Source organism: Rhopilema esculentum, chromosome 4 (assembly GCF_057945365.1).
Source record: "Rhopilema esculentum isolate cy_ngs chromosome 4, ASM5794536v1, whole genome shotgun sequence".
Classification (NCBI taxonomy): Eukaryota; Metazoa; Cnidaria; class Scyphozoa; order Rhizostomeae; family Rhizostomatidae; genus Rhopilema; species Rhopilema esculentum.
Genome location: NC_142818.1, coordinates 10518376 through 10542450, shown reverse-complemented (window position 1 = coordinate 10542450; position 24075 = coordinate 10518376). Strand labels below are relative to the sequence as shown.

General features: G+C 35.9%; 2 protein-coding genes and 1 non-coding gene across 3 annotated transcripts; 1 reads left to right on the top strand and 2 right to left on the bottom strand.

The window, feature by feature from the left end:
• Positions 1-6011: 6011 nt before the first annotated feature.
• On the bottom strand, positions 6012-16178 carry LOC135690601 (E3 ubiquitin-protein ligase ZNRF1). Its single transcript, XM_065208199.2, has 6 exons — positions 15537-16178; positions 12601-12696; positions 12098-12157; positions 10719-10764; positions 9002-9140; positions 6012-8117 (listed from the first exon to the last, which is right to left on the bottom strand). Exons 1-5 carry the CDS (start codon positions 15874-15876, stop codon positions 9005-9007), a joined length of 678 nt encoding a protein of 225 aa, XP_065064271.2. The 5' UTR covers positions 15877-16178; the 3' UTR covers positions 6012-8117; positions 9002-9004.
• Trnat-agu (transfer RNA threonine (anticodon AGU)) lies at positions 10455-10527 on the top strand. Its single transcript has one exon. It is a non-coding gene; the product is annotated as a tRNA-Thr (tRNA).
• A 142-nt stretch (positions 16179-16320) lies between the features above and the next one.
• LOC135691080 (uncharacterized) lies at positions 16321-23796 on the bottom strand. Its single transcript, XM_065208832.2, has 5 exons — positions 23591-23796; positions 21926-21995; positions 21135-21250; positions 19626-20676; positions 16321-18834 (listed from the first exon to the last, which is right to left on the bottom strand). Exons 1-5 carry the CDS (start codon positions 23753-23755, stop codon positions 18662-18664), a joined length of 1575 nt encoding a protein of 524 aa, XP_065064904.2. The 5' UTR covers positions 23756-23796; the 3' UTR covers positions 16321-18661.
• Positions 23797-24075: the final 279 nt, after the last annotated feature.

The window sequence follows — 24075 nt, the reverse complement described above, 5'->3', positions numbered from 1 at the left end:
TTCCAACAGTGAGTGTGTGACAGTGTTAACAGTCACTTCGCCTATTAAAAAGCTTAACGTTTTTGGAAAGAGGAAGAAGAAAACTGGGACTTGAAAGACGGCCAACTTGTGTAAAAGGGAAATGGCGCGATCTCAGAGACACGCACAGAAAAAAACTTAAAGCAGATTGTTGTAATTCTGGTGATGCTGGTGAAGCAGGCGATTTGACGTCTGCAAGCCCTCTGCCACCACCTGGAACGAGTGATCATTCCAACAGTGAGTGTGTGACAGTGTTAACAGTCACTTCGCCTATTAAAAAGCTTAACGTTTTTGGAAAGAGGAAGAAAACAACTGGGACTTGAAAGGCGGCCAACTTGTGTAACAGGGAAATGGCGCGATCTCAGAGACACGCACAGAAAAAAACTTAAAGCAGATTGTGGTAATTCTGGTGATGCTGGTGAAGCAGGAGATTTGACGTCTGCAAGCCCTCTGCCACCACCTGATCATTCCAACAGTGAGTGTGTGACAGTGTTAACAGTCACTTCGCCTATTAAAAAGCTGAAAGTTTTTGGAAAGAGGAAGAAGAAAACAAGTGACGATGTTTACTTTGCAATTCTGGAAGAATGAAGAAAGATATCACAGTCAACACCATCAAAAGGAGATGAAGTTGAAGACAGCCTATTTATGAAGAGTCTGGTCCCTCAATTAAAATGTTTATATTTTAAACAAAAGGCACGTGTAAAATGCCAAATACAACAATTACTATTTGAAGCTGAGTTTGAGGAAAACTTTTGAAAGAAGATTAATTTCTATGTATCTTAACCCAAGGTTGATGCCTGCTTATTTTAGTAATGTTTCTGATTAATTTTATTGGCATAAAAGGTATATTTGTTGTTAAATTATCTTGTTTTTATTTGAAAACCCTAGATGACCACTTGTCAAAGTATGGAACCTACAAAAATACAACCTACAGACAACTTTACTTAGACTTTTTAATGTGTAAACATGTTTTAATTTGATGAAAAATAAGATTTATTACTATAGTAATGGAATCTATTTTTGTCCATTATTGTTTTTTCTCAGAATTTTAAACAATTTAGAACAAGAATTCAGAACCAAAATGTTTCTTTTTTGCATATTTAGCATGTTATATGCACCTTAACAGAACATAATTTTAGATGTCATCATAACCTTGAGATTTATTACTCAGTAGAAAGCAAAAACTTTGCAATGTACAATATGAATATTTGAATTCAAAATATTTAAAAGGGACTTCCCCTTTACTTCTAAATTTTCTCGTTTTAAAAGTGCTTGGCTCAGTCAAGTCCTGATAAAAAAGAGTTCTTATATGCATGGGTTGGGTTTTCTCGCTTTTAGAAAATAGACTATGAGTTTCTTTTCAGTGTTTTCTTTTTACTAAAATTGTACATGCTACAGCATTAGAAAAACAGCTTATTATTATAAAACTAAGATTTTTAATAAGTATTGTTGTTAACAATTATATCCCAATTGTTCTACAATAATTACTTGTTACATGTGATGCTATCAATGTTATGACCATTATTCTAAATCCATACTCTGTAAACTAGACAATCAAAATTAATATTGAACAAGTAATATGACATGGTACAAAAAGGATATCTATAAGAAATGTCTGATTGCTACCAAAGTGAAAAGTGTGTAAAATTTGATACTGAACAAATAATAGAAGAGGGTATAAAAGGGATATTTATAAGGGGTGTCTGATTTCTAAAAAGGTGAAAAGTTTGTTTACAACATAAATTGCCAGATTTTGTGTTGCAGGGCTTGCAAATTTCCAAATGTTGACTATTGTTTTTCTTTGCCAGTGAGTTGCCATTATCTCACGCTATTTCACACTATCTCAAGTTAACTTGAATTAAGACCATGAGTTAATTTTCAATTTAACTCAGAATTATCTCACAATAACTCATAGTGGAAACCAAGCTTTAAGGGCTGCCATCTTGACTAACTGTTTTCTGTGTTTTGTCTAGGTCATTTTTTTGCGCCAAAGCCGTATGCAAATTTTCAGATGACGATCTAATTGGTTAATTTAACAAAAGCGGTTCTCTCAAATCGCATTTGCATCGCATGAAGTGTGTATGGAATTTGCGCGTGTTTGCAAATCGCATGCGAAATGTGAAATTTGAACGAAGTGGAAATGGGACTTTAACCCCCCCCCCCCCCTCAGGGGTAGATCCAGAAGAAAATTTGACTGTCTCTAAATCCAGCTGAGGGTTTGGGGTCCTGAAAGGTGCCAAGCAAGTGCAGGGGGCACAAGCTGAAATTGCTTAAATTTACACCTAAAATGTTATTCAACATCATTTTTCATTAGGAATCCTCTGTTTCTTTATTTTCCTCTTGATAATTACAGGTATTTTAGTTGCCTTTCAGCATTAGGTTTTCCAAATAGACACAAAATGTACTCTTAACATTTCTTCACACAAAATCAATAAAAAGGGATCAGTATTTAGAATAGTAATCAAGAAAATCCAAAAGTTCAATGGCATCAAAATTACAAACAAAGTAGGATGGCAGCAATATTGAGCAACCATAAAAGAGCATTAGGAAAGGAACTTCCTGAAGAAGATCAGTGGCGGCGCCAGCTATTACAGAGTGGAAGGGTAATGGGCAGGTAGTGGTCAGTGTGACCACGCCCCTTTTGCCTCGTTCCAGTGATTCGTCCCTTTCCTTGGGAAATTTGATCTACCCCTACCCAGCGCTTTTTAATCCATTTTTAGAAGAAATATATAGACCATATTTTCAGAAAAGTGGGGAGGTAATTACCCCCCATACCACCCCTTGGCGCCGCCACTGAAGAAGACATAAAAGTCTATCTATAACATGGTTTACAGAAGTTAACATTACAATGTCATTTCTTACACTGTTTCTCATCAATGGCAAAAAGAGCTTCATTCGTCTCCTTTTTGGTGTTTCATCATATCATTTCAGGAAATTAATCTGAAGGCAGAACCACTAGGAAGAGTGTTGGTACCAGAGTCAAATTATTTGGACCTAATTAAGCATTCAGAAATGAGAAATTGCTACAAGCTTTTTAATTGCAACCAAACAACGTCGCTCAGAAAGCTCCTTGAGCCATCAACCCAAATTATCTGTTGCTGTTGTTGTTGCTTGGTTTGTTAATGAAATTTAACTAAAGCAAAGGGTAATGTGTAAAAAATGAGTATGACTTTAATAAGCAGGCTGTACAAATAAATTTGCCTTGAATACCTCGCCACAGCTACCCTCTCATTGACTGAAGGCTACACAACCACATGTCTTTCTTTGAAACAAAAGAGGCTGAAAATTTGTCTTCATCAAAATATACTGTGGGAACAACCCTTTTAAGTCTTGCTTGTTCTGTATGTTTTAATTCAGTTGGCCCACGGAACTCCTCTGCCTTTATTAGGTCTTCCGCTCCATTTTAAGGTGTTTTATGAAGACACAACACGATATTCATCACAAATTTTCCACACAACATCTATGGAGTCATGTACTGGACATAATGGGTACCTTTGTTTCGTCGAGGCGATTGTCTGATTGTCGAGGCGGGTTTCTCTTCGTCGAGCCGGGTTTCACATCGTCGAGCCGGTCCTATATCGTGAAAGCTGTCGTTTCGTTGATATGGAGTCATGTACTGGACATAATGGGTACCTTTGTTTCGTCGAGGCGATTGTCTGATCGTCGAGGCGGGTTTCTCTTCGTCGAGCCGGGTTTCACATCGTCGAGCCGGTCCTATATCGTGAAAGCTGTCGTTTCGTTGAGGCATTGAATTGAATTGATCGCTTTCATGTAGTCGAGTCGTGTTCCAGGCGGTAGTGGTTTATAGCAAGGAGCGGAAAGAGGCGGGGAGAGGAGGAGAAGCTTGATGCGAATATTGCAAGAAAAGTCGTGTATTTTGATGACAGATACTTCCTATTGTAAGCCGGGACACAGATTACATACTGAGCTGACTGATAAATATTTGGTCCTCAATTTGCTTTTATCAAGTTGGTTACAATTTCCGTTAGGTAGTTTTGTTTTTATTAAAAGTACCTAGTAGTCAGCCTAAGTAAGCTTTAAATTAGCTATATTCGTTTTTGGCATGCTGTAAATAAAGAAATAATTACGAGATGGTGATACACCCTTGTTTAATGAGAATGTTATAAAATATTTCCAGCTTCGATATTCTTAGGATATTTTTGTTTTGACCCTGAATACATTCTGTCAGTATTCTTATTTTTTCAATCTGAATATAAACGCTTTTTCAAAACGCTCACTGGGGCCCCCCATCACTCTATAAAAAACCACGCTTTTTGAAAAACGAGATATAGTAGGTCAGTTCTACGATTCAATGCTATGAAAATCTCAAAACAGGCAAATGCTGAAAAATTAGGCACAAATATGCTGAGACTGAGCAATATTCTTAGAATATTCTTATAAATTGGATGATTCTGAGTTTGAATATTTTTACGAACAATGTTCTTGAAAAAGAAAGTGTTGTGGAGGGTGAGTCAGTGGCGTAACACAGTTGAGGGCCGCTTATTCTAAAACGAGGAACAAGCTGAACAACCCAGTAACAAGCGGATCAACTCTCAATTTCACCTCATTCTTGTAAACTTTTTATACATTGCGTCAACTGAAGCTTCTTTTTCTCAAGCTCCAAACTCAAATTCATTTAATATTCAGCAACCATTTTACAATATTAGAAGTCAATAAAGTGTCGATAAAGATAATTAACAATTTTAACAGCAATTAACATGTTAACAAAAAAAGTTGCCTAGGATGTTGGGAGGAACCGAAACGGTGTTCGAGCCCAAGCCCTAAATTTCAGTGAATACAGTAACATGATTATAGTAAAAGTGAACATGATTTATAATGACAACGTTCTAGGTATTAAACATTACAACTTGTAATACAAGATGATATGAATTCGAGTTTTACATTTCAAACAGTAACAGAAAAGGGCCGGCGAAACGTATTTGAAAGTGGAGGGGCAAAAAAATCAAGGTTATGAAAGGTTTTAGGAAAGGCCACCATAGTTGGCGGCAAGAAAAATTTTAGAAATATAATATTTAAGGTATGGCCAGAAACAGTATCTAAAAATGGATTATGACTGAAGGAAAATCCGAGGAAATATTTTCAAGCTTTCTTTTATCAATGTGTCGCATAATTTCGTCTATTGTAATGTTGACATGTAACAGGAAAGTTTTTGCAAATTTTTGGAGTAACCTTTTAATTGTAGCTCGTAATCAAGCTTTTTAGATCTAAAAAGGGCCCAAAAAGGGGCCACAATTAAATGAAGGAGAAAAAAAGGAATCAAGCTTTAACAAAACCATCAACATTGAAATATCAAAAGAATCACTGCCAACTCAAAATGAAAGATTATGCAACAAAAATTCTTCATTTCTCATATTCTCAAAAATTTTCTTTCCAGCAGTTTCTTTCCTTCTACAGTTTTTGAGAAACTTCCCGCCAAAAAATAGACCTTAGGAGCGAAGTTTAGGCTACCACTGGGACAATGACCGACTTTTTTGACCAAATTCCCATTTTCAATTTTTTTTGTCCTCTTTGGTAAATACATAGTTACCAAGCTTAATCTAAGGTCATTTTAAAAATATTACTAAGTACACTTCAGGCACCGCGGAGAGCTGAGAAAAGTGGGGGTTTAAAAAGTGTGGGGTAAAAACAGTATAAAAAGAGGCTTTACTGGTACTTAAAATTTGGCATTTTTTGCAAAAAGCTAAAGCCCCCCCTCCCCCCAGCCCCCTGCTTCGCGGTGGTATGATTGACGTAGAATTATTGGCTGCCAATAATTCACTTGACAAATCAAGCGCAAGAGCGCGGTATTCGAATTGCGCGGTGTTCTTTGATCGAAGGAATGCCAGAAACTGACAGAAGACAAGGCATAGAATGTTTTAATGTTATTCACAACACCAGTAGGAAAGTTGTGTCTGATTCTGACAGGTAAGTTATAGGACATCAATACACCTTTAATTAATCCATAAAAGAGAGTAAAGATAAAAACAATCTCATTGGAATTCCATTTATTTATATGGCATTATTTCTATTCATATTCTTTCACAGTTTTCTTGAATCTATTTCAACAACCAAATTGAAGTTTAGTCTAAATTTTACTACAATACAATGTATACACAATACGCACTCGAGCGCGAAATACAGTAGATAACACTTACGTAAATACAACGTTTTCAATAGCTGCTTGATACAAGTTTTCGAATGAAAGCTGACGATGATAAATCAAAACTTTCTAATATCAGTCGTTATATTTTGGGTAGCTTTATTGCTGCAGCGGTAGAAACCTTTGCACTATTACGAGAGCATCTGCAGCAGATATCAATACTTCCAGCAGGCAATGATACTCGTAGTGACATATTTGATTTTGCACAAACAGGGTTAAGATTATAACCCCCACCCAAAGTTTCAATGTTAATATATTTGCTATTAAAATGGCAAGTAACCTTACTTTGAGTGGGATGAGACGTTGCATGTTACACCAATCTTACCCATGGCTTGCTTGGTTTTTGTTCACAACTCAAACGGACAGACAATCAAGGCTCGGGGCCAGAAAGGGACTGGATTGGTGAAAAGTTGGAGAAAGGTACTATCGTTGGGTCATATACTATGTTACAGTTTGTGGCTTATTGTATGTTTTACCTATGGTATGTAAGTGCTGTATAATATTTGTGTTAAAGCTCCTTAAAACTTCATTGATTAGGAGAAGGAAGACAAACAGCCTTGATACGAAGCGATACTGTTATGCGCGAAAAGTGAAAGCATCGGTAGCAGTCGCAATTTTGGTGCCGTGACCTGTACAAAAGAAATGTTACCGACTCTCTGTTTCACAAGATTACGAAACTATTTGCAAGTCGTTAATAAGCATCAAGTCAGCCTGACTTTAAACTTTTGTCGGACGCCTTAGGTCCATGTCGACCATTAAGACAACCCTGAATGTTGACAGTATAATGGATAGATAATACTGGACAAAACACCATACCTTTTTACAGAAAACAACTACTCAAAGAACACAAGAATATCACATAACAAACTGAATTATAGACATCAATTGAAGTCTTATCGTGATCTTCGACGTCTGACTCAATTGTTAGCAGTCCGTTGTGACCATGACACATTGAGTCGGTTAATAAAAAAACAATTTTTGGTGGCAAAAAATCCACAAATGGCTTTGAAAAAAGCGAGCATTTTAAAACATACCATAGCTTTTCATAAGACACTCTTTAGTGTCTAAGATTATGTGTTTATGGGTTATCTTCATTTTCCCAGTTTAAGGTTTTCGATCAATATCCTGAAGTCTTTAATTTTTTCTAAAAGACTAAATAGTTCAGAACAAGATTAACGATTACTGCCAATTTAAAAACTTTAGCCTATGCCCTGGCATTTATATTAAAAAAGATTTGCTTTATCAATTGCCTTATGGGATTAGCTGTCCTATGTTCAGAAAATTAACATGATATACACATTATAAATTTGTCCAGGTCAAAAACCAAACAAATGGCAAAAACAAACCAAAAAGGCGTACCTTTACTAGCATGGAATCAATGGAGGTCAAAGAACAAACACCTAGATAGGTGAATCATTAGTTTATGCCTGAAAAACTGGTGATGGGTTGTTTTGTGCCTAAGCAAATTCTTATAAGAATGCACGATCTTATGCATTCTAAACTAACCTTGCATATAAAGGTTGAGCGTTCTGAAGCATCCTTACTCAAAGTTTCTAGGCCATTTAGAGACGGTCTGATAGCTGTCAAGAGCTGGCAAATTTACCATTTTGAAAACAAATCGCACAAATATCAAAATACACACATTCTGATAAAAAACATGATTAACTAAGCATATTGTACACGACACAAACTATCCCGGGCAAAACTTAGAATCACCACGCGTCATTGCTTTCTGGCTGGACTAGAACGGGGCATTCGCAGCATGCCAAGGACATGGTGGATCGGAGGGCTTGCATATCAGCTGGCTACGCACTGCACATCTCGTATCAAGAAAACGTCACGAGCATCGATGACAGTCTTACTTTCAGCATATATATATATAATTTGAAAATTAGGAAATTCTACCTCGCCTGGAGATCGGTTACACCAGTGATGCATTCTAAAAAAAAGAAATCTTGAAATGCATACATTTTCATAGCAATTCTTAAATAACACATTTAAGAATTGTTGTACTCTAAAAGGAAACTGCAAAGTCACACAAAAGACAAATAGCTATTATTTTTAATACCAGGTTTCTAGTTTCTTTGCCCCCCTACAGATTCATAAGCCTCACCCCCAACATGCAACATACTCAAACCAACAAAAAAAGATCCCTAGACTCCAGTTCAATCAGTTAAACTGTTCAGTACCTCAAAATGGCTCCACCATGTTCCTTGACTCTCTGCTCGCTTCCATGGCATCCATCATTAATTTTGTTTTAAACTCTATGTTTTATTCTCATTCTTTTTCAGACTAAAAACATCGAGGAACTAGATTGCAGATTTCCAGAGAGAACCCTTGAAACAGACCTTCCGTGCAGGCAACAATTTTGAAGTCAAAAGGAACTTAGCTACTGCTCAGTATCTTCTGAATAGAAGAGGGAAAAATACACTGTGAAGTACTTTGCCTCTTACGTCACAAGAAATATGGGAATTCGAATCCTTAGTGTGCCTCGTGAAAGAACTTATTGGCAACTGCTATAACTGAATAAGTTTTTGGTAATGCAAAATTTGAAAATAGCACAGAAAAGCGGAAACATCTAATACTAAAGTACCTTTCGTCCGATACTCATCAGAGTATTACTGTTAAACTTTCTGCTTAACTTTGGACATTATCCGACGTTGATACTCTGACGAGCGTCGGTCGAAAGGTACTTTAGTAGTATGACATTTTTCCGTGCTATTTTCAAATTTATCAACTTGGAGGTTTTCAACTGGCGCTCTACACTTGTAGGTGGGGGAGGTTGATCCCTAATGATAAGTTGTAATAACTGAGGAATCATACATATCATGGCTCGAATGAACTAGTAAGTTCTGGCTTTTCCTCGCTTTCGCCTTCTTCTTCTTCTTCGGCAGGCAGAGGAGCCGGCTGTTCAGGGTGCTCCGGGCACGTTCGACTTCTTTTAAACCAATCATCTATACACCTACAATTTGATATAAATACATGTCTACATACAGACAGATCATGAAAATTACTACTCTACTTTTATGTCGCATACTGCTCAATGCCGTAGCCAAACATGGAACTCAGTCCCAAACGAGATAAAGTACTCCCCTACTTTACAAATATTCAAGAAAAATATCTCAGAATTTACATCGTTTAATTGTACTTGTAATCTTTGCAAGGTATACGTTAGCAACATCGGTTATATTTGATTTACATTATATTCAGCATTGGTAATTTAAATTAGTTGGTTTTAATTAATTAGCTTGAGTATGAATAGCTAGAAATTGTACCAACTTTAAATAAAGAAAGAAAAAAAGAAAAACAAGCTGTACACACTTTAGCGCATGGAACAGGAGGGTTCTAAATTACAACTCCGGGCTTCACGCTTAATACGATCATCAGGTATCCCGTGAACATGGACGTAGCAGAGGCGAAATGTTTAGTGAGGGCTAAATGTTTCTTCAACCAAAATCAGAGAAGAGGTTCAACTTGAACAATTGCGAGACAAGTATACACGAGTCTATGTGAAGTTGTGAAATGTAACTTATAGCTAGACCTTTTCCCGTGGGCAAAGATAACCTTTGTTTAGCCAATCAGATGATTACTACACATTAAAAAAGTATCTTCCATAAAATACTGCACTCAATATAGCAAGATGAAATTAAAAAAATAATCTTGAATCTAGATGTAAGAGACAGAGTTTTACTTCACTTTTCCTGTTTATCACCTAATTACTTTTTTGGATCTTTTTACAAATTAAGTCAGGTATCAATTTTTGCGAATAGATCAAATTCGAATACTTTCATTAAAAATCTCCCGATGTTCAATACACTTAGGCAGTGGCAGCGACTAAGTGGCAGGGGGTATGGGGGTAACTACCCCTCACTTTTTCAAAACATAGTCTACATATTTCTTCTAAAAATGGATAAAAAAGCGCTAGGTAGGGGTGGTTCGCAATTCCCGGAAAATTAACCTGGTACAAAACACTGAAACGAGGCAAAAGGGCGTGGTCTTATTGGCCAAGCCTATTACTCTCCCACTCTGCAGTAGTTGGCGCCACCACTGCTTTTAGGTTGGAACGTCTGAGCTTACTAGAAGGTTTTTCGAGCGAATTACTTATTAAAAACGCAAACGTCTGGATTTCTTATGAAAGACAGAATTTTTCTTCCTTTTTTATCATGCAATTAGCGGGTCATTAATTAAATATGGACAACTAAATCATCAAGTCTTTCCCCCCTCCCAAGCTATTTCAGAAACGAATATTATACCATCGCTCGCAAATTGTAGGCACGGCGCTGTGGCTTAGCGGTTAAAGCGCCTGTCTAGTAAACAGGAGATCCCCGGTTCGAATCCGGGCAGTGCCTTCTTTTGGAGGATAAGAATTATTAACTTTTTCTTTTCATTTCCTTTCTGTTTGCACAAACAAAAATGTGAGTCGCTGAGAATTCACATCTGTTGAGATTAAACATTTTATGGCTTCATTGCTGCCAAATATTATTGGCTCCTATCTGTATACATACTGCATCAAGTATGTAAATGAATATAGGCTACTTACGTTTTGTGATAAACACACAAACAAGGGAGTCTTGCTATGGTTTCTCCTAAAAAAGATTGCTTATATATAAATAAAATTTAAAAACATTTCCATTGTGCAAAAACCACGGTTTAACGTTGTTTATTGCAGAACGTTTCGTTTGCTCCTTCCCAACGAATATTTTTACATCTCTAGTAATTTTTACACAATTTTAAAAAAAAATTAGTAGTTGCATATTTTTTTAAATTTATTTTCAAACTCAATATTAGTTCTTATCATAACCATTAGAATAATTATCATTTTTCGCAATATACAGATAAGTGAAAACTTCTTATCAATTTTTAAATATTATACCAGACCGTTAATTTACATAGCATCCGAACTGGAGGATGTAGAGTTTTAAAGACATAAACTGAAACTTGGCACAAGAATTGGCAGTGCTGAGGTGAGGGGGTTCAGGGGGTCACTGACCCGGGGGCCCTTGGCTATAGGGGCTCATAATTAATAACTCAATTTTAAAAATTTCTAAGTAATAATCCAGCCTCTCCATTACAACAAACTGTCATTAATAGAGACAATAATCAAAAGTCTATTAATAAAGCAAGGTAGAAGCAGTTTGAGTCTTTCATTACCTGAGTGTTAAAAATATTTTTGTTAATAATTTCTAATCTTTGTGAGCTTGGGCTAAAGAAGTTGAAAAGCTACTGAATGTTGCCAAAAATATAATTGCAACAGGCAACCTACAGCAACATGCATGCTATACAGATTTACACTATTGCATGCGCATCTATTTGCAACAGTGTGTCAGTTGTGATTAATTAGTTAAAAAATTAATCATTTTCCATTTTCTAAGACTTTAAAATTTTTAAGAAATTTCCATTTTGATGCATTATGGTGTTTAAATATCAGTTATGCTTAAATTATAATTGAAGAAACATTAGACAACCGTGTTAAATTTCCGACAAGACCAGAGGATTTCTGACAAAATAGCAGTTTAGCTCTACAGAGGGGTTTTTGCCTCCTTTGACCCCTTCTATATACGCCACTGCCACCAGAGCAGTTTAGTCACCATAGCAACTTTAGCATTTAAAATAGCCACCATGGAAATTTTAGCAACCAAAATAGCCACCAAAGCAATTTTAGCAACCAAAATAGCAACCATGGCAATTTAAGCGACCATCATTTTAAAAAATTTCTGGGGGAGCGTTCCTCATGCCCCTAGAAACATATGCCTCAGACAAGTTTTACCATTTATCTTTCATCCTGACCCGGGGCCCATAATTTCTCTCCGCAGCTCTGATAATTGGTCAAAGTTTTTTTCAAGCAAGTTCAATTTGTTTATTTTTTGTTGCCTAGCAAATGTAAAAATATTTTAGACAAATTCCTTGTTTACTGCTCACCTTTGGACATTTCTTCAAAGCATATTACACACTCCCCAGAGTCGATTATAAGAACATCAGCTAAAAAGAAATTAAAAACTTATAAGGATCATAATTATGGCTATTGCATAGTTATATATTTCACACATTTACCAAATGATTAATCTCTAAAGGTAGAAATATCAAAATGATACATAAAATCATATGGAAATACCTCATCATAAATCACTTTCAGGGGTGCAAACTAAGAAAGTTACTTATCCTAAAATATTTACAAAGCAGTGCCACAGACTGTGATACTAAGTAGCAAATTCTAAAATGTATGATAATTTATGCAGCCCTTATCATGAAACTACAAGCAATTGGACATGTCTCATTGTTGATAAAACCCTTATATATCAATCACTGTCCACTTCCACTAATCAAGTACAAATTAGAGAACACACAAGTAGACATGATTAACTAATACTTATTTAAATCAACTTTAAAAGTAACTTAAAACAACATGAAATTATAGAGCTCACCATTGTAACAAATGCGAGGCTTTGAGAGGCATTCCACTAGATGAACTTCCAAAGTATCTGAATGCAAAGTCTTATTGCAAACTGGGCATTTTAACTCTAAAAGATGGGAAGAGCATTCACAATCAAAAGGTTGTTCTTTTCCCACCAAAGGCAAGCTGAGTTAATAGCAAGGGCAGACACTTTGTCAAATATTGAAAGGGCAAGCCTATTGTACTAATAAAATGACTTCAGATTCCCCCATTGCTTTAGAACAAAAGACCACTGCCTTCCACCTAGGTCTGCCACTGGTTAATAAGAAACACTTAATTAAGAAAGTGAATTAGAAGAAAACAAAAATAAACAAGGCATAATATTTCTATATGCAGAAAAAGAAACAGTGTCAGTGAAAGACAATATTACTACAAAATGGAACACTGTTAAGACAATGGGATACATAGAATAAAAGGGGAACATTCTATACTTCTCTCTAACATAAAGTTCTTATATTGTTCAATAGCAAATCAAAATATTTCTTAGTAGCAAATAGTGGTTTTAGTCCTGCCTTGCACCAACTACAGACAATTGTTGTAATTTGAACTGCGGGATCTTAAAATGCTTGAATTATAAAATGTTTGATAAATAGGATTTTCTCAAATAATCCTGGATTTTTTGGTATCGCTTCATCGGCTTTTTATGAAATGAAATCTTTTGCTTTTTAGCAGTTTGCTATACAGTCAATACACCTTTTCAACTAACAGTATAAAAGGGAACTGGGTCGAGATTTGGGATGAAAGACCACATCTATTGTGATTCTTTGGGTTATGCTTTGTTAAAGACAAAAATTTGATTTGTTTGCCTGAAATAAATTGAACCTTTTGCATTTCATCACGAAAAAGCTACTGAAATAGATCAGCATTAGGGAATTTTTTAACATACTCATTGCTGGGGGAATTGCCCCCCCCCCCCAAGGCCCTACACGTTCTCCCACCGCAGACAAGCAAAATTATACTTTTACCCCAGACACTAAGCCACTGTGGGGCCCTTTCAAAAGAATAAGCATAATGCAAATTCACTGGCAAGAAAGACATAGGGAGGACATTCAAATTCTTCACTGACAAAGTTTTGGCCAATGATGTAGGAAGCATTAGAAAAATGGGAGGGGAGCAGCCGTTTAACGGGGCACCCTAACAAAGGTTCCAGAAAGGATGAGGAAGGCTGTTTCTGGAGGCCTAGCTACAATGATATAGATATTATCTTCTGGTTTAGTTGCAAGCTGTGTCGCTGAGGGGTTTCTGAGGCCCTGTGGCAAAACGGAAATGCGAGGTCTGCTACAAGCAAAAAATCTTTGGTGACCATGCCTTTTAGATAAGCTGAAAATGCATTTCTGAAAATTTTTTGCAGTCATTTTCTTGCAATTGTTTTAAACATTGTACCATTGTTTAGAATTGATTTTGCAAGTCTTACTGAATGGTTCTTTAAACTGCTCCCCTAAATCTAAAGGCCCTAGGGCAAATTGCTTCCGCCCCTCACCTTTCGGCAGCCCTTGTTGTAAGTTTGTAGTTTTGCTGTTTTAAAAGCAGATGGAAAGGAAAAATTCTAGAACGTGGCCCAAAAAGGTCACCCCCCCTACTTTCTTTGCTCATTTTGAGTAGCAACTTAACATTTCAAGGGCACTTTTTGGTTGTGCAGTTGGCAACCCTGTAAAGTGCAAAGCGACATTTTACCTAGACTATTTACAAGAGGGGGGGTCACATGTCCCCTTTGCTCTTGGGGAGGGAGGGTAAGGCCACATGTTCCCTCATGTTCCATGAAAAGGTTGCAATTTTGTTTATAAACAATACTTAAGAATGCTTCAAAAAGACTTTGTGTCAAATCCTGAAGCCTAAATTCACAATCCTAAAAAATTTAGTATGGAAACAGTGTGACTATAATGTCATGAACATTTTACTAAATGTAATAAATTGCAAACAATGCAAAATTTTCAATTCCACATCCAAAACTTAGTTGTTAACTTCTTTTAGTTTATGTCCTTGGTAATTACACATCTTAACCAAACAGTTATCTTCAAGATATATGTGTCAAACAGCCCAGCAAGTCGTTGCAACAAGCTGGGATTTTTAGTGTAAGTAGAAATATATAACTATCTTAAGCACCAGTTCCTTATTCCCTTACAATTTCTTGAGATGAATGTGTGTGAGCCGTCAAAAATGCCCCACCATTCAAAAACCCTTAAAAAATGCCTTGTCAGCATTAGCAGTCAAAGTCTTCAACATGATGTTTTGGTTACTTGACATCAATTCATTTTGCGAATCTACACTGCTCACCTGTCCGAATTCAACAGAGTTCTTTAAAATCTGTGCAGTGTAAAAGGGGGCTGGCAGTAGCAAACAGGTAAATACTTCATACCACAACATAAATGGAGAATTAGGGCTTTTTAGATGTATTATATTTTAAACGAGGATAGCAAGGCAATCATTCTTTAATTGTTTTTTATATCTAAATGTAAAATGTGCTTTTTATGGAGCCCTTTGTGAAAAAAAGCAAACTTGAAACATACCAAATCAACATATAGACTACTGATTAAAACTTTTAAAGGCTAATCTATTCAAATTAAAATAATCAGCATTGCCACTATTGCAAGGGTGCTTTCGAGGGGGGATGGGGGTTGCCTTGGTGTACACGTGGGAACAGAACAAGTCTATGTTTGAGCCCCTGAGGGTTCAAACCTCTGAGACCTTTCTCATAACGTTTCAGTTAATATTTTTGAGTTAAAAATATGAACACAGTGAGTTTTGGTATTTGATTTTATCCAGGGACAGTCTTAAACTGTTTTATTCTTTTACCAAAGTATTCTGGGCTGAGAAGAACATTTAGAACAAGAATAAATGTAAAAGTTTTTTTAGAAAAGAAAAACACGACAATGCTTTGCAAAACACACGGATGGGCTTTAAATATACCTGAAATGAAGGCGGAGAATAGCTGTGAAGGCAACGAATTTGTCTCATTCGAGTCATCTCTTTCCCTTCTTCTGCGTCTTCTCCCGTTAACTTGCAAGCTCGCTGTAGCTAGACCGAACTCTGAAACATACCTTTGATCAAACAATTCACGGGGAACAGCTAAAGGTCTGTTATCACTGTTTATATCATTAAAAGTCCTTGCACGTATTCTGTCGTGGCTTCCCTGGGCCCGTCCTGGGTCACTTCCAGTGGCAACCAAAGGACTCGATGACGTATGAGCATAGCTAGTTCTGTTTTGCTGCCTGCCATTTGGTGAATTAGTAGACTGTTTTCCTCCCATTTCTCCTCGTCTTTGAATAATCAAGTCTGATAAATCTCTGCCTCACTAGGCGTTGGTTATTAATCCACGCAAGTATGATTGTTGGTTTGCTAAAATATCGTTTCCCTTAAGCCACATCGACTACAAAACGTAGAACAAATTCCCCATGCTAACTCAGTCTTCCGTTAAATCGTTAAAGTAGAGAGTATACTCCCAATCTCAGACAGCTTTTTTGATTATGAAACACTGTCCCGACGACTAAACTTCGATGATATACTTTTAGGCATCACAGCGCAGGATATTTTCCGCCATCATAAATTGTTGAAGAAATATTATGGATGATAACAAAGAGCGAATTGTATCATGGGAAACATCTCTGCTGCATCTTGAATCAAGGAGAAATCTGAAATTGTCTCAGAAATCAGTCCTAAAACCGTGATTTTGTACCAAAAATTCCTTTTACAGATAGATATCGTCCAAAAAAGGTGGATTGGTGGATTGTTCTGACTGTTTCTATGTGCAACAGATATTTCCACACCCTATCAATATTTTTTTGCGTCTCCTCTTCCCCCATCGAACAAGAAATTATTTGTGTTTTTAGAACTGTTCTAAATTAGCAAATCAAGGGTTGCAAAAAATCATCTTTAGGTCAAAGTTCTCTATTTTTTTGCTTCTATTGGCCAAAAAATATAACTCATACCAATAAATAAAATAGAGTATGGACTGTTATAATTAAAAGTGCTTATCTCTTATACACTTGTCAAAAACTACTGATCTTAGGGTTTTATATGTCCCTTCAATACCATTATACTTACATTGTTTGATAATCTAAACAGTTCATAGTGCCACGAGCATTATACCGATAATACTAAGAAATTGAGGCTGGTTATTCAGGCAATATTCAAACATGTAATAGCATTAATGCGCAGTTAAGGTCTTAATGATTGGTTTTGAAGCATTATAGAAAGAAGAAAACCAGCTATGTTTCATTGAAGAACAATACAACTTGAAAATGAATTGAAGAACAATGCAATGATAAGACAGCTTTCAAGTCTTTTAAAAATCGGCTAGATTTTTATCGCCCTTGCGGGTTCCTTATCGAAAAATTGTAAGATTAACCCGTGCTTTAGCTATGAAAATATGAATTTTTCTCTGTAGCAAATTTTACCGCCTGAACAAATGAAATATTTTTCTGTTTGAAATGAACATACCTTTCTCAAGGACACTCAATTGAATGGTTTCGTATTTAAATGATAATAATTCTACCAGTTGGTGAAGGAATGAATGAGAAGATACGCTAGCTAGAAGGCTCTTGTTGAATTATTTCTCAATACGTCATGGAACATTTCTTCCAAATGGTTGGTGGGATGATTTCATCCTGAAAATCTCCAACCTTGAATGCATACTACAAGTTAGTGGAATATCCTTTATAATGGAAACAAAGCTTATGGATGTTTTATCCTTGATTTGCAAACCAACTGTAACGATTTTGCGTTACCATGAATTTCAAATTGATGATAGCAAGATGTTTCATCTTGATGATATATGGCTTTAAATACACATTTTTCTGAAATTATTTTTATTTCTTTAAAAAACATCCAAAGGGAGTCTAATTTCAATTTTATATGCGAACCTAAAATCCCGCAGATAAATGGTAGAGATTTTCTAAAAAAATTTCAAAAAAGGTTAAAAACATACCCGATTTTAACGTTGAGTAGCTACAACTATTGACTTTAAGGTTATGGGGGGGGGGGGTAAGGCTATTTTTGGTACAAATAATTATCTTGCGTTTTCAAAACTAAAGTTTGTCTCGACAATTTTGTCGAATATTAAAATGAATTAGCAAGTAATCCATAAAAAATTTCAAAACTGGTTAAAATTTATCGAACAGTTGCTTTAACCGAGAAAGCGTCGTTTCTTATATAACTTAGCGGTTTCCTTCCATCTTATCATTGAAGGGCTTGTTTCCAGGGCTACAATCGTATATAGAATAAAGCTAAATGTTTCCAAATATACTTTTGACCCTTATTGCAGAATTTTGCGAATTATCTTGAATTCTGAACATTAAATCTATTGTTTGAGCGAAAGTGTACAAAAAAGATAGCTAAAATATTGAGTTACAAATAGAGGTATTGTACTATAAATCGAACAAAGGGGCCCTTTGAGAACTATTCTAAAAAAAAGAAAACATAAATAAAGAATGGTGTTGAAAGGGGGTAAAGCGTGACTTCTTTATCTAGAGGGGTTTGTCCTTCCTACACAGGGAGGTTAAGATATACTAAATACAGGGAGGGTAACCTAAGATATACCAAAGATATCTGATAGCTTATTTTCATTAACTATATATATGATATGAAAACGTGGTTATGGCAAGCCTATCTTTTCTATTAAAAGAAAATAGTTTCAGTAGAGCTGGCTGGGTCACATTTATAATTTTTTTGAATAAAACTAAATGTTTGAGAATTTTAGACGACTTTTTCTATGCAAGAAGGGATGCTTTCAATAAAAATCGTGTATAATAAATTTGGAAGGTGGAAAAGGCTTTTAACAAAATGATCAGTTTCACATTAATCTGAATAGGTCAGACTTCACATCATAATCAATAACAGGGATGACCCATCAGCTAAAAATGAGACTAAAAGCAGAGCCCAGAAAAAATGATGGAACATTTTGTAAACAAAAGGTAGTATGTATAACACTTAAGCAACTCTGTATTTCACTTTTTTACAAGGGTTGCTGTAGTAGCCAAAAGAAGCGATAACATTTATATTGACTCTGCCTAGAAGTTCGAGCTCTTACACCAATTTTAGTGTGTCGATTTTAAAATAAAATCATCTTCTTGAAGTAGCTTTCCTTCTTTAATCCGCCTTCGAAGCCTTCTCTTTCTACTGAATAAATGCGAGACATCTTCATCCTTGTTGATAGTAGCACGGAACAGTCGGTACAGATCTTTGTTCTGTTCAGTGATGAGACTGATGACTGCAATGGGAATCAAGATCAGCATTAAGATGAATGAATTTAAGACAAAAACCGCAATCAACAAATGTCACTGGAAGGTCATCTGCTTGTTCACAGACAACGAAACGTAACCCTGCCGCCTGTAGTATTGTCAATCAAATGACAAGAATTAAAACTATAAAAACTTAATGGAAGGAAATGTAATGTCACTAGAGTCAATATAGTTAGAAAAACAAAAAATTTTCAGAATCTATAACAAGTTTGCCAAAGAAAAAATTTATGAGACTTTTACAAGCACTTCAATCTTATGGGCAGGAAGACATGTTAAACAGATATGTTTCAAGAGTTAAGATTTAGCCAGCCAAACAGCAGGAATGGAAAGAGTTGGAGATAATTATGTCAATTCTTGAATTGCCTTAAAAATAAATAAAACTGAAATATTAACAAATGCCTTCTATTGTCAAAGGTAATTGACAGTCATCGAAATGACTTAAGCCATGTGTCAATCAATACTGGCGAACCAGTAAGCGTGTGAGTTTTATCACAGTCCCTTGTTGGCCAATAGTTGATCAAAATATGGCTGAATGCACTTTAGTATTTGTCGATTGTCTTTAATAGCGCGTCAGCTTGTTCTGGACAGTATGTTTTTTCAGGAACATTTTATCCATTGGACATAATTATCGTCGGTACCTACCAAATACCTATAGTCGCTGCCATCTCTGAATGAGGACATCGATTTGGGCCAAATATGCTAAGCGTTTTAGAGCAGTAGCTCTTGGTCTACATAATGTAAACGGTAAAATATTATTTACCTTTTCCTTCAGATCCAGCCCGCCCTGTCCGACCAGCTCTGTGAAGGATGTCCGCAACATTCAAAGGGAAGTCAAACTGAACTACCAAATTGACGTTTGGAATATCCAAACCACGTCCAGCAAGCCCAGTCGTCAATAGAACATTATATTTTCCTTTCGAAAATCCGTCAATAATAGCCAATCTCTCATCACTAGCAAGACCACTATGCAAGAAGCAAATATACTTGTGCCATTTTGTAACAAACTGCGCAAAATCAAAGTCTTCAATATTGGATTTTTCATCATCTTTGTAATTCTGGAATCTGGTTTCTGAGCTGTTGTTCTGTTCAGAAGATGCGGCATCTTTCGTAAAATATCTGCTCCCTGCTAAATTATCCTTCTTGTTTTCCTTTAAGGTTTGATAAAGCTTCTCTGCAGTCGATACCTTATTTAAGAATATGATACTTCTGTAAAAGTTCTTTCCTTGCTCTTCGCTATCGTCTAGAGAACCACTGGAGCCGAGATTCAAATTTGATGCTTTGAGTTCTCGTTCTAGCAAAGCAGCCAAAATGAGAGTTTTGTAGTAAAAGTTGTCTTCAAGTTGAATGAATGAAAATTGTGTGTCTTTAAGAACTTTATGGACCATGTCAGACTGAATAAGTTGGACATTAGGAACAAATCTTTCTATCAAAGACAAAGTCGTTTTTCTCCCACCTCTAGGTATAGTTGCACCTGCAAAAACAAACTGTGGAACTTTTTCTGCTTGTTTAAAAACATATTTTTGCTTCGACTCGCGATTTTTGCGACGAAGTCTCTCCTTTCGACTGAAGTCGATTTTCCGTCCACTGAAGAACTCAAAAACTTTCCGTACTTCTTTGAACTGAGCAACAAACATCAAATCAGTCTCATCAAAAACAATGCAATCTATATTGCTGATGGCCTGCCAATCGTAGTTCATAATGAATTTTGGGGTTGTTATTATAAACTCTGTGGTTTTCTTGACACAAAGTGGACTTCTGTCATGTGCAACACTGACCTCTTCGACGCCAAGCTCTTTGCAAACTGCACCAATCTAAAGAACGTACAAGAAATACCTTTAAAATGTTACTACAACAAATCTAAAACCAGCAATACAGCATAATAACCTTCCTTAACCCCCCCCCCCCCTGCCAGGTTTTTAAGGCTAGAATCGCCACTGATCAAAACCTCAGAATGGCAGGAAAGGGGGTACAATTCTAAAGATGCTTGTAGCACATAATGTAGCTTGATAGTGAATATTTGCACATAGACATCAACAGATTTGACCTCCATATGTTTGTCTGAAATAATCATTGAAAACAGTTGGCTTTAAAATTTCTTGGGCTCATCTTTATGTCCAAAGCAACATTTAAAGAATGTTTTTTCTCAGTTAAAATTCAACTTTTTCTTGTAATTATGAACCCTCAATCAATTTGAATTTAAATAGAGCTGGTCATGAGACCAGAAAGACCTTCTCTGAGATCTGAAATAGACTGCCAATACTGCAAATACCTGGTGTAGTAATTCTGTTGTTGGGGCAAATATCAAGGTATGTGTTGGAGTAATTAGTTTGTTCTGAAAGAACTGTCTTCTTTGCTGCATGTTCATAATTATGGGGAGAAGATAGCCTGAAAAGAAAGCACAAGCATGCAAAATAAAACGACTTAAAGAGCGCATGTTTTTACACCAGCAACAACAATATTCTAGAATGAGCTACAAACTTTGAATATAAGGTGTAAAAATGCAAAATATTTCTCCACAAACTTCTCTACAACTCTCTTTTCCAATTCTGCAATGTTTATGTAAGATTAAGAGGGACCATTTACTTGGTCATATTTAAGGATCAGAAAAAACAACTTGAACAGGTAATCACAAGTCTAAAAACATGGTGGGAAGTTATTCAAAATATGGAAATAGACTTGAGCTCTTAGAATGATTACAAATAGTATGATAATGAAAGCAACTGTTAACAATTCAATAAAAAGATTAGATTGACTGTGCATTTGAAGCCGATGGGCTAGGAATTCTTCTTGTAGTGGATCTTGCATTGTGGAGGCACTGAAAATGTAAAGTTTGAGATGGCTTTCCTTTTCATTTGATTATAAAAGACTTAAGCTTAAAATGGAATACTTCAATAATTTGTCAGTGTTTACCCTAAAGATTGTAAAAAGGTTTAGTTCTTTAAAGTTGAAACAACTGATATAATGTCTTTTTAGATAGATATCTAAACATATTCCTGTCCTTAAATCTTAGGTCAGTTTCATTTGGAAATCCCAAAAGTTTCATTTGGAAATAATACTCACAAAATGTTTTTCCACTTCCTGTCTCAGAATTTATGATAACATTTTTTCCACTAAAGATAGCTCCCATAGCCTTGAAAGATCAAATGAAAATATCCACTAACAAAGGCTTTGAAAATACAATTAACAATAAAAAACTATTTTATTTGTCTCTTGCTTGGCAAAAATCTAGACATCTGTCATTTCTTTTGTATAGTAAGATATTTACTAGAGAGAACGCGAGAAAGTCAAAAGCTCCCATCTTAACAATTCTATTGACCTGCTTCAAAATGTTCATTCTCTACACTTGTTATGAAGCATATAATGAATAATTTTTTCATGGTACAAAATTTTAAAATGGCTTTGAAAAAAGCAAACATTTTGAAACATGTTACTAAAGGTTTTCATCTCACACTCTACAGAGTATAAAATGTCAGAACAAAGATCAAAACTATGTTTGTGCAAAAAACTATAATGGCCACCTGTTTCAGATTATTGGTAAAGTCTGATCGTCATTTTGTTTGGCAGTGTTGGAATCTATCTACACAAACATGAAAAAGCCACTATTATATAGACAGAAGGAGTTTGTTTTCACTATGGGACTCCATTGGTAACATTCTTAATAGGTAAGTGGCACTAATTGGGCAACCTCAACAGTCATGTGCTCACATTTCTGATGGGCTTATTTCGATCCACAACTGGGTATACATATTTCCTAGCATAGAGTATTTTTATCTATGTTCTAACATTTTATACTCTCAAGAGTGTCAGGAAAAAGCTCTGGTAACATGTTTCAAAATGTTTGTTTTTAAGTCATTTATAAAATAAATAACATTAAATGATTGTCTTAAAATGTCTTGATTAAATGATTGACAATCAAGATTTAAAAAAATTCTTAGGTAAGCCCCCCTGATCCCCTGTCCACCACACAAATCTTTTTGGCACTGCCCTGTGCCTGTTGGTTATGGTCTCAGAATGCCATTTAACATGGCATCTGAAACAGACAGAAAAATATACACAGAGTTTCTTGACTTCAATCGGACAGTATTGTATGTGTGGTGATTATGATAAATAGCAAAAAAATTTAAAGTTTTCATTTCATATAAAAAGTGATAAAAATAATAAGTATTCACTGTGGCTGTTTTTCAACGAAGCCCAATTATAAGAATTGTCAGGCTTAGGTTTGGCTTGGGTCGGTCTTAGGTTGGTGTTAGATTATTCTTTGTTTTCAAAGGCTGGTTTTTGTTTGGCCTTTGACTAGACTTAGGTTTGTCTGAGATGATAGTGGGTCTGCTTGTTAGCTAAGCAAGCAATTCTATCTCCTAGCATTGCACATCCCCATTGGTCTTGGCTAGATCGTGACAACGAATCACTCAGACACATGGTTGATTTTGTGACTTTATTAGTTTGATCGGAAAACTGGAACAGAGATAGCAACACAAATGAATAATAGGAGAGTATTCCAAAGCTTGGAACCAAAGTCCTGATGCTTCTTGACCTTGTTACATTTGGTAATATTACAATTTCTTCAAGTAAGCTGATAATAATGTTAATGCCTTATTAATGTAGCTTTTCGTTCAAAATTATATATTGATAATTAGGTAATTTCTTTCGTCGTTGTTGTGTAATGAATATTCTATGCTTTCTTATTGATTACAAAAAGTTGTTGAATCTATCGATTAAGCCTACCTTCTCTTGAATTTCTGTGGGTCTCTCTATGCCTTTTCTGTGAATTCCTTCAAATAAACGGTCTGATATATCTATTCGGCCAAATGATTTCCATCTTTTAAAACAAATTTGGCTACATCTGAAACATTTTCTAAAAGACATTCGCGGAAACATCATTGCAGACATTCTTTCTCCATGGAGGCCAGCTGCCTCGTTTTTGATTGCAAAAAAGAGGCTGTATTTCGCGCCAAATGCAGCAGCACTCTGCCAATTTTTTCCCTGATAAGGCAACTTGTATATTTAGACCCGTTTACCAACAAGAAACGCCAATTTTGCTGATTAGAGAAGCCCGAGACCAACTTTTGGTTGCGTAAAGGCATCACAAAGAATACATCACAAAGAATACATTGCCAACCCCTCCCCTAACCTTTTCTCGTCGAATTGAGACGAAATACAAAATCGATTCTGCCGAGAACTGGGGAGGGGGCACGTCCCCGTTGCGCCGC